General features: G+C 44.0%; 1 protein-coding gene across 1 annotated transcript in view; it reads left to right on the top strand.

The window, feature by feature from the left end:
- The window catches only part of LOC126235244 (tektin-1), a 145,570-nt gene extending 135,548 nt beyond the window's left edge, over positions 1-10,022 (top strand). The window contains exons 6-7 of the mRNA XM_049943975.1: positions 7,744-7,898; positions 9,812-10,022. Coding sequence (XP_049799932.1) covers positions 7,744-7,898; positions 9,812-10,022 — 366 coding nt within the window. The remainder of the gene's footprint in view (positions 1-7,743; positions 7,899-9,811) is intronic.
- The last annotated feature ends 3,184 nt before the right edge of the window (positions 10,023-13,206 follow it).

Raw genomic sequence — 13,206 nt, 5'->3', positions numbered from 1 at the left:
ATGGTCGCTCGCCGGCTGAGTTGCTCCACGGTCGTCCTCATCGAACCTTGATGTCTTTGCTGCATCCGCCATATCAGGTTCCTGTGCAGCGGCAGACACCTGCTTTTGCTCCAGGCGACGTTGTATACTATCGCAACTATCGAGGTTCACGGCGTTGGCTCGCAGGGCTCATTCTTCGCTGCCTCGGCCATGTTATGTATCTGGTTTTGGGGGCCTCTGGTTAGGTGCGTCGGCATCTCAATCAGCTGCGCCTCTGTCGTCGCACGGGTTCTGCCGCTCCCCGTCTGCTTTCAGCGACGGTGCCGTCCGGTCAGCGCCCTGGGGACCCATCTACTGGCTCGCCTCATCCCCAGGTGTTACCGACGCTGCCTTCCATTTTGCCCCATGGCGACGCGCCGCCGCCGCCGCCGCCGCCGCCGCCTGTTCTCCCGCCGGCGACGCCCGCAGTGGACGCTTCGATGCAGCCGCCAAGCGCCTCCCTGGGTCACGCGCCGCCGATCGCTTCCCGTGACCAGCTGTCCTCCGACATGGAACTCTTGCCCGCCCCGGACCAGATGTCGTCTTCGCCCGTCGGGTACTCCGACGCGATGGAGGTCGAATCTTCGGCCCCTCCTGTCTCTTTACGGGCGCATACACCGCATGTTGGCGTGCACCCTGGACTAGGTTTTCAGGCGTTTCCTAGCTCCCCTCGGACCGAATGGCCGGGTGCGGGTGGCACAGCCTCGCCTGTCGTTAGGCTCCCCACCTCGTCGCATACGTCAACATGGGGTCCTCCCCACAGCGGGCGGAAGCCTTATAACACAACCGTACGCCGATTTGCGGGGGAGGAATGTGGTGTCACCGCCAGACACCACACTTGCTAGGTGGTAGCTTTTAAATCGGCCGCGGTCCATTAGTATACGTCGGACCCGCGTGTCGCCACTGTCAGTAATTGCAGACCGAGCGCCACCAAACGGCAGGTCTAGAGAGACGTACTGGCACTCGCCCCAGTTGCACAGCCGACGTTCATAGCAATGGTTCACTGACAAATACGCTCTCATTTGCCGAGACGATAGTTAGCATAGCCTTCAGCTACATTTGCTACGACCTAGCAAAGCGCCGTATTCAATTGATATTGAGATTCTATTAATGTATCATCAAGAGCGATGTTCTACAAATGTGGATTAAAGTTAAGTATTCCAGAAGCTACGTACTTTTCTTTAGAGCATTCATTACGTATCCTGTTTCAGACCTCACGCCAGCCTGCGTGAGTTTAAGCGCGTGCCTTTCGGCTTCCTCTCATTGTGTCTAGGCTGTCTTGTCTAGACACAACATAGGTCTTTTCGGAATTCTTGCTTTTTCCTAAAATATAATGCACTCGCCAACCACAAGATTAGTAATTTCACTCATGAGAAATTTTACTTCTCGAACATTATAAAATAAAACTTCCAGCACTTGTCTACCTGATGGTAATTTGTGTTCATATATTTGGATTTTTATGTTTTATTCGTTGGTGTATTTTTATACAACTGTAGTATTATTTTTTCGGGATTAATTTCAGTTATCAGCTGCAAATAAATTTTATTATGCTTTACCAGTTTTGACAAATCGATTTGTCATCTTCAGAAGCCTACAAAATTAGGCATATTATAAATCTTTAGACTTCGCTATACTTTTATGTGAAGTATAAAAAGTGTATTACAGAAACTTGCTTTCTTTTGCACTCAGTATCTTCTTCATAGAAGAATAATGCCAAGTAGATGTTAAGGCACGGAACGTGTTTCTTACGAACAATAAACGTAGGGAACGAAGTGTAGCTATAGGTCTTAAAACATAATTGAATCCTATAGATTTGTTGTTCAATAAAAGATCAACATAGTATCTCAAGACTTGAAATCTGAGAGTGCGAACGATATAGCTGCGTAATCATGACTTCTTAGGAACGGCGTTGTCAGCTTCAAATGATCATTCAGCAAACTGCTTGAAGAAGCTTTCAGTATCTGTGGAAGATGGGGCATCGAGAGTAAATGGTGTAACAAGCGAACAAATAAAGACAGCAAAGAATTACTTCGCTGAAATTTGAAAGGACGAGAAGCTGACAGAGCTCATAACTAGAGCTAGAATGACACGTTATTTATGCAATGACAGGCAACATTTATTCGAAACTAATTACCTGGTATTTAAGGAACGAAGTAAGTTATTGCGTACTCAGCAATACAATATTTTTCGCTATGAATAGATTAACTTTACGTTATAGTTGTTCACGGAGCACGAGTCACCCACAAAACTGAAGTCTAAAGAGCAGTTTCCATTTATTCTAAGAACAAACACAAATGTGAATACATCAGTACATTACATTTTTCAGTACTCCTCATTTTGAAGCTAGTGCTGCAGAAAATCATCAGAAATTAATTGTACCACTGACAATATTCTGAGTTCCAGAAAGTGATTTTGAGTTATTCGTTCAAAAACGTGACCCAAAATTAAAGATTTTAGCTTCAAAAAAGAATTATGTAACATTAAGTGCAGAATTAATTTAAATTTTTTTGAGTATACCTGTTATAGAGCTATACTCAATCACCTTGTCATCTCTTCCTTCCTTCTACAATTTACAACAAGTGCTTTGGGAACCAGCATAACTTCTGTTGAGGGCATTCTTAAAGACACACAGAGATTGTAGAACCGTTGAGTAAGTGATTGTAGTTAAATCACAAGACTAATAAATGAATAAAGAGATATTACTTACGAAATACACACTGGAAAAATGTACACAACACATTCGTTGTCAATGAAAAAGATATATGTTCTGCAACATAGACAATGATACTTTGAAAACAGTGTTGTCAGTTGTATAAGTAAATTTCATGCTTCTGTACCACAAGCTGGAAATAGAATCAGAACTTCGTGCTGAGTAACCATGAAGGAATATCAATGATCACTGGTTATATCACATTAAAAATAGAATTGCGAAATTGTAAGCAAAATCACCAGAGGATCAAAATGTATGTAGGCACACCAGACAAAAAGTTTGTCGCCTCCTCCCCCCCCCCCCCCAAGAGACATGATGATAATAGTCTGTAACTCCGCCTCTAACTTAGATAATGGTCACAGTTCAGAAAGAGTGGTAGTCCACAACAGAGGGGTGAGACTCATATAAATCAGAGATTTCCTGTAAATGGACCTTGATTCACTGCCAGGCCACTAAAAGTGCTGCTGTCGTTCTTCACTTCCATATCGTAAAGACTCCCATAGACAGTCAAACAGGCTGTCCAACTTTATTAGGTTTCTCAACTACTTGACAAACTATGGTGCTGTTTGACTTGTTTGTCAAACATAAACTGGGTTTTAACTGTTTGGAAGAAATGTTATTTGATAAGATGTTGGGTGTTGCTTGTGTTGATGTTTTGCCGTGCATTTTTAGTGAAAAAGAGTTTTATTACAATTATCTCACTGTACCGTGAGTTTACACAAATATAGAAATTATAATCAAAGATAAAAACAAAATAACACTGGCAGTTACCAAAATGGTAAAGGTGCCGCTTCTTTCCCAGTCATATATCATGCAGGAAGAGGTTAAGAAGAGAATCAATATCCTACGCACAACATACAAGAGGAAGAGAAACAAAATTTTTAAAAAATTGAACCTCTCCCGTTCCTCCGCACACTATGTATGTTATATGTCCGCAAGTTGTGGTATTTTAGTGAAGTGTCATTAGAGAACCAAGTAAAAGAGAACAAATTTTCCTTACTTGTGTCTTCTTTTCAATGTGAGGGTGAAGCCACTGTAAACAATTTATTAAAAGTTTCACTTTCAATTTGGAGAAAGTTCCGAGCGTAAAATTTCGTTTAACAGGTTTCCGTGTGTATATCTCTCTGTCATTTTAAGCCATTTCCTGGACAGTGCCAGAGTCAGTTTTAGAAATGTTTTATCTGCAATTGTAACTATTCCCATTGGTGTCAAAATAATGCATACACGAACAATGTCTGCTTCAAAAGTGAGATTAAACTGATAAAGTTGATGGATCATGCACAGGCTTGTTTGACAAACCTGTGGATAGATAAAGAGCGAATTCGACAAATACGTTTGGTCATGTATGGGGCCTTAACACGGGCAGAGCACTCCTTATACTTTGGTTTCTGTACTTCAGATACATTTCGGCCACGATAAGCTGACACTTCGTAATGGCGCTGCGAACAGAGGAGAAAATAGGCACTATTTCAAAGATACTCATTTGTCTCCAAGCGCAGCTAGTATTTCCGCAGTGTCATACAAACACCAAACACGGGAAGTGGAGCAGGTGTATGAAAGGTATAAAGTGTTTCAGTGATGGTCTGATTCACAAGATGCTAATAATGGATATTTAGGCATCCAACCCAGGAGTGACATCACTGTTATGGATTGACAGCAAAAGATCGAAGTAGACAGCTCAGCTGAAGCCATTGACAAGGAGTCCAGAGTAAGGAAGAGACTCTTGAAGACGTGTGCAGAGAACTGGCTAGTCATCAAGAATAGGTAGCTGGAATATACGGAAAAGGTATATAACGAAAAAGTTGGAGTGAACTTCCCTCATTTTCGGGAAACTACACTGTCACTAGGCTCCTGCTTAAGGTACATGTCCTTTCACAATGGTTTCAGCTACATTAAGCAAGTTTCTTCCAAATGAAGATTATGATAATTGTTTGTATTATCCGTAATACCCCATAGAAATGCGCCGATGTGTGTGTACTATATATTTGCTGGTGGCAGTTCTTAAACAAAATAATGATTGGGTGAAACAAATTTTTGTTTTTGGTCAACTGATAAAGTTGATGGATCATGTACAGGCTTGTTTGACAAACCTGTGGATAGATAAAGAGCGAATTCGACAAATTAGAAATTATACAATGCATCTTTTTCGTGTTTTTATATCCAAACAAAGAGTGCAAAATGGACAAATGGGGTATAAAAGTGACTAGCAGGAGGTGTATATTTGCTATAAAAAAGTGATTTAGTTACTTGAAAGTAGTCGAGGTAATTTAGAAATCTTACATACAACAGTGACTTGAGAGAAAATTAAAATATTTCACCAACAGCTACTGCTAGCTATATAAATGAACTGTCTAAAAGTGTCAGATCAGTTATCTACTTTCTCTTGATCTATGTACCCTTAATAATAATTGAAAACCGATCGATATTTAAATATATTTCATGCTTTCTGAACGAAACAAAAAAAAATTGACGTAAGAATGGTCAATATTTTGTTGAATTATTTATCTAGACGAAAGAAATAAAACAGATTAGAGAAACATTTGACACGCCTTTTGCTGATTTTCGAAATTACGAGGGCTTGCTGAAAAGTAATGTCTCCGAATGTTTATGTGAAGACTCTTAATGCTTTTTAAATAAAAAAAGGTGTTAAATACTACATCTTTATTCTTCGGGTTTACATATTTATTTCTCAACATAACCACCCTGACGACGAACACATTTCTCCCAACGAGAGACTACTTTTTTATACCATAACTGCTGCACTGTTGATGGAGCCACAACCTCAACTCATCGTGTGAGAGTCCGCGACTGTCAAACACTTCTGCGTTCAGTAAAAGTCGACAGACTCCCGATATATACTCCTTAGTTATTCATAAGTTAGCAACTATACTAAAGGAATAGTACAACACATTAAAGATAAAACGAGTTAGTCTGCGTGGACATCTTCCGCAGCAAGCTCAGAAATATTTGTTTTCTAAATAAAAACCGCCTTTTCTTGCTGCACTGTATTTCATTTGTCCCAGCTGCGTTTCGCCTTTTTCACTGTAAGACATCATCAGTCGGATCTAGAATGACAGAGTTTTGTTCTGATATGTGTTGTTTGTAGATCTAAAAACAGTTCTCGTCTCGTTTTTTATGTAAAAAGCGATTACTGCTTTTATTCGCGTAAAAAAACTTAACATGAACTGTTTTAACATCTACAAATAATACATATCAAAACAAAACTGTACCATTCTAGATCCCACCGATGACATCTTACAGTAAAAAGGCGAAACGCGTCTGGCAGAAATAAGATACAGCGAAGCAAGAAAAGACGGTTTTTATTTACAAAATAAATAAATTGAAGATAATGCAGAATTTTGTCTTCTCTTATCACATCACTGACTGATTTGTACTTAGTGTAACATTTAAGCAAAATGATGTTCATTTAAGCAAAATGAACACCATAACAAAAACACCAATACCGTTGACATTACTGTCCGTGGACGTTCGGGTCGTCTGTATTTCTTGGAGCAGCGTACGGCGCGGAGGTCTCTTTGCTGCACTTGCGGTGACGTCAGGCGTAGCTCGACTATGCTCGGCGCCACACGTAGAAACACCTCAGACAGATAAACAGAACTTAATCTAAAGAAACGATGATTCCAAACAGAGATAACTTTAATTCTCAAGAAGATATTATCCCACTTCTCACTAATGAGAAATTCGTCACACTTGTTCATTTACATTCCACCACGTTACGAGAGTTTTCGATCAGTCCACTACCTTTAATCAGAGTTATTACTGATGAAACCACTGAAAATCTCCTGCTGTCTGAGGCACTATCAAAGTGAAGTCGTCGAAGGATGAAAATCAGATGGGGCCAGTTCGGAACCGAATGGAGGATGATCGATGACAAGAGAACTGAAAGCGTTAGATTGCTGAAGACGTCGCAGCGCTGGTGTGTGGTCTGGCATTGTCATGCTCAAGGAGAGGGTGTTACATGCTTTTTCTCTTGAGGTATGGAATTACAAAACTGTTCTGTAAATATGCCTGCCTTGACACACATTGGCAACCAACACGACAGCCTTCTCAGGAGGAAGTACGTAGAACGCACCAAAAAGAAAAAGACATCAGCAGTGTATACCGCTATGTGAAGGTATTGTTTAACACTGATCTTCTTTCGCTTTCGCTGACGCCATAGTCTCGCAGCGATCGCAGGGTCGGCGTGGTAACAATGGATTTGGCAATGTTAGTGTTAGGGATGGCCGGATGCCCTTCCTGCCACCACCCCGTACCCCCCAGGATGGAATAAGTGTACCCCAACTGTCTGCGTCTAGTGTAAATCGTGAAATAGTGTGGACGTGTTTCAAATGTCTGCGACGTGTGTAACTAAGGCGGAACGTGGGGACCAGCCCAGTATTCACTTTGCGAGATGTGGAAAACCGCCTAAAAACCACATCCAGGCTGGCAGGCAGACCGGCCCTCGTCATTAATCCACCGGGCGGATTCGATCCGGGGCGGCGCGCCTACCTGAGTCCAGGAAGCAGCGCGTTAGCGCGCTCGGCTACGCTGGCGGGTCTGTTTAACACTCATCTATACAACCAAAAAGAAATGTGTATGTACTTAATACTTGGCTGAATTGGCATTATAGATGCTATAAATGATCATAAAAATTGTAGAAATAATAATGAAAATAATAATTACGAATGTTTTTCAAAATTGTAAAATGTGGTTAACACGTTTTTAGTATTTCAATCTCTAGTCTAAAATAACTTTTCGTTACAAAGTTTCATATTTGAATATGAATAATTTATACTTAACTATCTGTTTAGCCGTAAACATAAATGAAAATTTTGTTTTTCGCCAAAAAAAGGTATTGGATCGAGTAGTTGGAATGTGGGGAACTGAAAACTAAAAACAAATGTGTGCCACTGAGCATATCCATTAGAAAGTCCCCCATAAGACCGATGTGTCGCTCTCCACATGTCGTTTCTGAGTCTTTTCGCATCACTCATAGGTGCTGTCGGTGTGTGCAGGTGCTGGAGCGGACGGCGGCCACGGAGCAGCAGATCGCGGACGTGAAGCAGGCACTGCGCAACCACGAGGTGGCGCTGCGGAAGGTGCAGACGCGCCTGCACGCGCGCCTCGCCAGGCCCGGCGCCGAGAACTGCCGCGACGCGCCGCAGGCCGCGTGCGTTTCCTTTCCTTCCGTTTACTTATTTGTGTATCTAAATTTTTGTCTTGCAATAATCAAAACCGTGGATTTTGTAAAAGACATACAAGAAGGCAATATAGTTATAATTCTTGTAAAGTGTAAATTACACTACTGGCCATTAAAATTGCTACACCAAGAAGAAATGCAGATGATAAACGGGTATTCATTGGACAAATATATTATACTAGAACTGACATGTGGTTACATTTTCACGCAATTTGGGTGCATAGATCCTGAGAAATCAGTACCCAGAACAACCACCTCTGGCCGTAATAACGGCCTTGATACGCCTGGGCATTGAGTCAAACAGAGCTTGGATGGCGTGTACAGGCACAGCTGCCCATGCAGCTTCAACACGATACCACAGTTCATCAAGAGTAGTGACTGGCCTATTGTGACGAGGCAGTTGCGCGGCCACCATTGACCAGACGTTTTCAGTTGGTGAGAGATCTGGAGGATGTGCTGGCCAGAGCAGCATTCGAACATTTTCTGCATCCAGAAAGGCCCGTAGAGGAGCTGCAACATGCGGTCGTGCATTATCCTGCTGAAATGTAGGGTTTCGCAGGGATTGAATGAAGGGTACAGCCGCGGGTCGTAACACATCTGAAATGTAACGTCCACTGTTCAAAGTGCGGTCAATGCGAACAAGAGATGACCGAGACGTGTAACCAATGGCACCTCATTCCATCACGCCGGGTGATATGCCAGTATGGCGATGACAAATACATGCTTCCAACATGCGTTCACCGTGATGTCGCCAAACACGGATGCGACCATCATGATGCTGTAAACAGAACCTGAATTCATCCGAAAAAATGACGTTTTGCCATTCGTGCACCCAGGTTCGTCGTCCAGTACACCATCGCAGGCGCTCCTGTCTGTGGTGCAGCGTCATGGGTAACCGCAGCCATGGTCTCCGAACTGATACTCCATGCTGCTGCAAACGTCGTCGAACTGTTCGTGCAGATGGTTGTTGTCTTGCAAACGTCCCCATCTGTTGACTCAGGGATCGAGACCTGGCTGCACGATCCGTTACAGCCATGCGGATAAGATGCCTGTCATCTCGACTGCTAGTGATACGAGGCCGTTGGAATCCAGCACGGCGTTCCGTATTACCCTCCTGAACCCACCGATTCCATATTCTGCTAACAGTAATTGGATGTAGACCAACGCGAGCAGCAATGTCGCTATACGATAAACCGCAATCGCGATAGGCTACAATCCGACCTTTATCAAAGTGGGAAACGTGATGGTATGCATTTGTCCCCCTTACACGAGGCATCACAACAACGTTTCACCAGGCAACGCCGGTCAACTGCTGCTTGTGTATGAGAAATCGGTTGGAAACTTTCCTCATGTCAGCACGTTGTAGGTGTCGCCACCGGCGCCAACCTTGTGTGAATGCTCTGAAAATCTAATCATTTGCATATCACAGTATCTTCTTTCTGTCGGTTAAATTTCGCGTCTGTAGCACGTCATCATCGTGGTGTAGCAATTTTAATGGCCGGTAGTGTGCATTACAACCTGGTACACTAAGTACGCCCCATTTCGAACACATACAGCAAGTGCCAGAGAGATCTATCATTTCCGACAGAAAAAGTGCTACTCACGGTTAAGCACACACTGTTTATACTTAGCTAGTATCCCCGTCAGTTTGAGAACTGTTCCCTAATACGTAGACACAAATTCAAGTCCAGTAAAGCTCAAATATGGGCGATGGTCCTCACACTTTCGCCTAAAGCTTACCGAACGCGCGAATCGTGCAGTGGAAGCTTACGGAATTGCCCCGGCGGCTCGGCACTCACTCGCGACGTGCCGCAGGCTCTGTATCCCATAGGCTACGGGTGTGCGTGTTCCCGGAAGAAGCGAGGTGTCGTGTGTGTGTGCAGGCTGCTGGAGGAGGCGCGGCAGGTGCAGGAGAACGTGGGGGCGCAGCAGGTGGAGCTGCGCCGGGCGCAGGCGGCGCTGGCGGTGCTGGTGGCGCGCCGGGCCGGCCTCGAGCACGAGGTCGCCTGCAAGCAGCGCGCGCTCGCCCTGGACCGCCGGTGCCGCGCCCTGCGCGCCGACTACCCCTCCACCACCGCCCTGGCCGGCTACTGACCGCTGCCTGCGGCACACCCGCCTCTCCGAGACCGGCGGCGTCCCGGGTCACGTGCTAGTGTGCGCCTCCCCCTGTTCCCCAGGTGAAGCTCGAGACAGCCAGCTTGGCGTTCCTGACGTCGTAAGAAACGCAGCTTAGTCGTGCACGAACTGATAGACGTCTCTGCGGTCAGGTTATCGTAATCCTGCAGCAACTCGCGATATCTTCAGGTGGAACTTTCACTTCAGTTTTCGATACTCTTGCTGGCTTTTGTTACATCATAGCCGAGGTCGTGCCTGCTTCATTTGGGATTTCTTAGGCCGGTATTACACTATCAAATTTCTTTGTCAAAGATTTGATCAAAGACGTGATCAAATATTCCGTCAAATATATTTGACAAAGATCTTTAACGTAGCGCTAGAAGGGGTACTACACTGTCATCATATTTTTCGTCGAAGTTCAAGATGGCGGACAACAACAGCTTGTTATTAACCGCAGCAGTTGTATGTACCAAAATTGCACTGTGTGTACATGCGGAAGAGAAGCGGGGGAAAAAAGTAAACATACCTGGGTGAAGCCGTGAGTTTTACGACGACAGGATAAAAGCATTCAACAAAACTTGTTACATGAGCTTATAGCAGAGGACGTCAAGTCGTACATCAATTACTTAAGAATGGATGAGCATACATTTCTGTATGTGCTCAATGAAGTGTATCCTCATATCACAAAGCACAATATTCACTTAAGAACTGCTACATGTGCAGAAGACAGGCTCACTGTAACACTCCGATTCCTTGCTACAGGGCCGGCCGCGGTGGTCTCGCGGTTCTAGGCGCGCAGTCCGGAACCGTGGGACTGCTACGGTCGCAGGTTCGAATCCTGCCTCGGGCATGGATGTGTGTGATGTCCTTAGGTTAGTTAGGTTTAAGTAGTTCTAAGTTCTAGGGGACTGATAACCACAGCAGTTGAGTCCCATAGTGCTCAGAGCCATTTGAACCTTGCTACAGGAGAGGGTTAGGTTAGGTCAGGTTAGGTTAGGTTAGTTTAGGTCAGGTCTCCAATCTTCTTAATCTATTTTTGTATTCAGCGTGCCTCACGCTGTAAAGCACCTCATCAGCTTCATTCATCTCTATTAATTCTGTACTTGTCGGCACACACCAATTGTATTTACTGGCAATGTTTATTAAAACACTACAGACGACAGAATGCTGCAGCAATGATAGCGCTCCATGTGGTAACATGTCACATTCCAGTGAACACAAGACAAGCGACTTCTTTGATCAAATCTACAGCGAGGCCCTAGATTTGATCAAATATTGGACGACATTTGACAAAGTTCCCTATTACACCATCAAATATCTTTGACAAAGATATTGGACAAAAATATTTGACAAAGAAATTTGATAGTGTAATCCCGGCCGTAAGTCCATCCCCACCCTCTCCACTATACAAGGCTGACTGTGTAAGTATGCGCATATAATACTCCTTAGCAAATATGGTAGCTCATTCACAAATTGCTCTACTACTGCGTTCTCGGAGTCTTTCGTGGCAGCATGTATAAATAAAATCTCCTCGGTTTTTCAAGCCACGTCAGTTCGAATAAACTACTCGAGACTTAGATGGCTATCTCTGCCACCATCCTCAGGAGTAAAAACCGCTGACTACGAGCGCTGGAACGGTTTTCCGCTTATAGAGGCACGATTGCAGCCTCTGGTACCAATCAGAGAGGGGCGAAACAACTCGTGCGCGGAAGGCGAGATGGACTCCTCATAGCAGTAATGGCGCGCTGTTGGACCAACTGACATCAGGGGGCCTATTCTGTATCTTTCCGCCATTGTGCCGAACGTTTCGGTACTCAAGAGCACCGAACGGTCTAGTACACGAATTAGAGTCCCTGCATTATTCAGTATGCATTTCGGTAGCGATACCGTTCGGGTCTAGAGAACCGAAGCGCTGTTGTCGGTTCGTGTCGCGCGAGCAATCAGAAGCAAGCGGCCGCAGATCCGCGCATGCGCACTGCAGCGCGCACAGCGACACGAACACAAAGTGGCTAGCAGACGACACATGCGCGCTATTCTTCCAAATACCGAAAATTGCGTTTACATTGCCATAACGCATGACGCTGCATTACATCGAGCTGACGTGACCGCCTTCATCGCCCTTGCTCCTCCTTAACAGTATCAGGCGCATTATATCCATTTCCATGATTCTCAGCTGACATGCATAAGAATTTTTACAGTTCCTCTGACCAAATGTTTCCATTCAAGCATAATAACGATAGCGTATTTGACTGTATTCTGCAGATTGTCGTAAATGCAGCATTATGTCATCTTATTCTCATTCACACTGACATTGTGTTTTGGATTCGGAAAATTAGTTAGGAATAGTGTATACTACCACATTGTACTAATACATCTATAAAAACACCCGAAAAATTGATTCTGAGAATTTCAAAGAATAAGAAGATAAACAGAATGTTTATGCCCCCCTACAAGCGTCAAGCATCCGTCTTTGCTTCGTTTCGATATCCAGCGCCTGCCCCAACGGTCTACTAAGTATGTACCATTGGTCCCTGTTAAAATTCTTCCCGTTTATTCTTATCTCAAGTGCCTCTTTCATAACGGAATCCCAATATATTGAAGCAGGAGCCAAGCCTCTCGATCTTTCAAACTGCATTTTGCGTCCGTTTTGCAGACAATGCTCCCCTTTGTTTAATACGTCGCTTGTGCTCGGTACAACGCTCTGCAACTGTGCGAATAGTTTGACTTACATAGATGCTGCCACATTCGCAAGGGACGTCATACAAACTAGTCTATGTCGTCTCTAATATGGCGCAGCATACCTCAGTCCATATATCTGCAGAAAACGTCCTAACTGGAAGCTCGTTGCCCCACAATACGGCAGAAAAACAGCCGGTTTCGCCTCTTCTGACGATTCACAAAGGTGTTCTTCTTCGGTGACTCCTGAAATCGTTTTTAATGTCTCCCTTGCTATAACTATTTTCTCTGAACATAAGTCTCAAATGCTGCAGTCAGACTGTAGGTGGTCGTCGTCAGAAATAATCTACTAATCTTTCTGCTACTCTTCAGAAGGAATGGGATTCAATCCCATTTGAGTGCTATAGTTTTTATTTATTTTTTTTTTCATTCATCGTTTCTTTCACCTCTAGCAACGATTTACTAATGTGAAATATGCAGAGTTGCA

Source organism: Schistocerca nitens, chromosome 2, assembly GCF_023898315.1.
Source record: "Schistocerca nitens isolate TAMUIC-IGC-003100 chromosome 2, iqSchNite1.1, whole genome shotgun sequence".
In the NCBI taxonomy this organism is placed as follows: domain Eukaryota; kingdom Metazoa; phylum Arthropoda; class Insecta; order Orthoptera; family Acrididae; genus Schistocerca; species Schistocerca nitens.
Note: the sequence above shows the minus strand (reverse complement) of the source record. Positions and strands in the feature narration are given on the sequence as shown.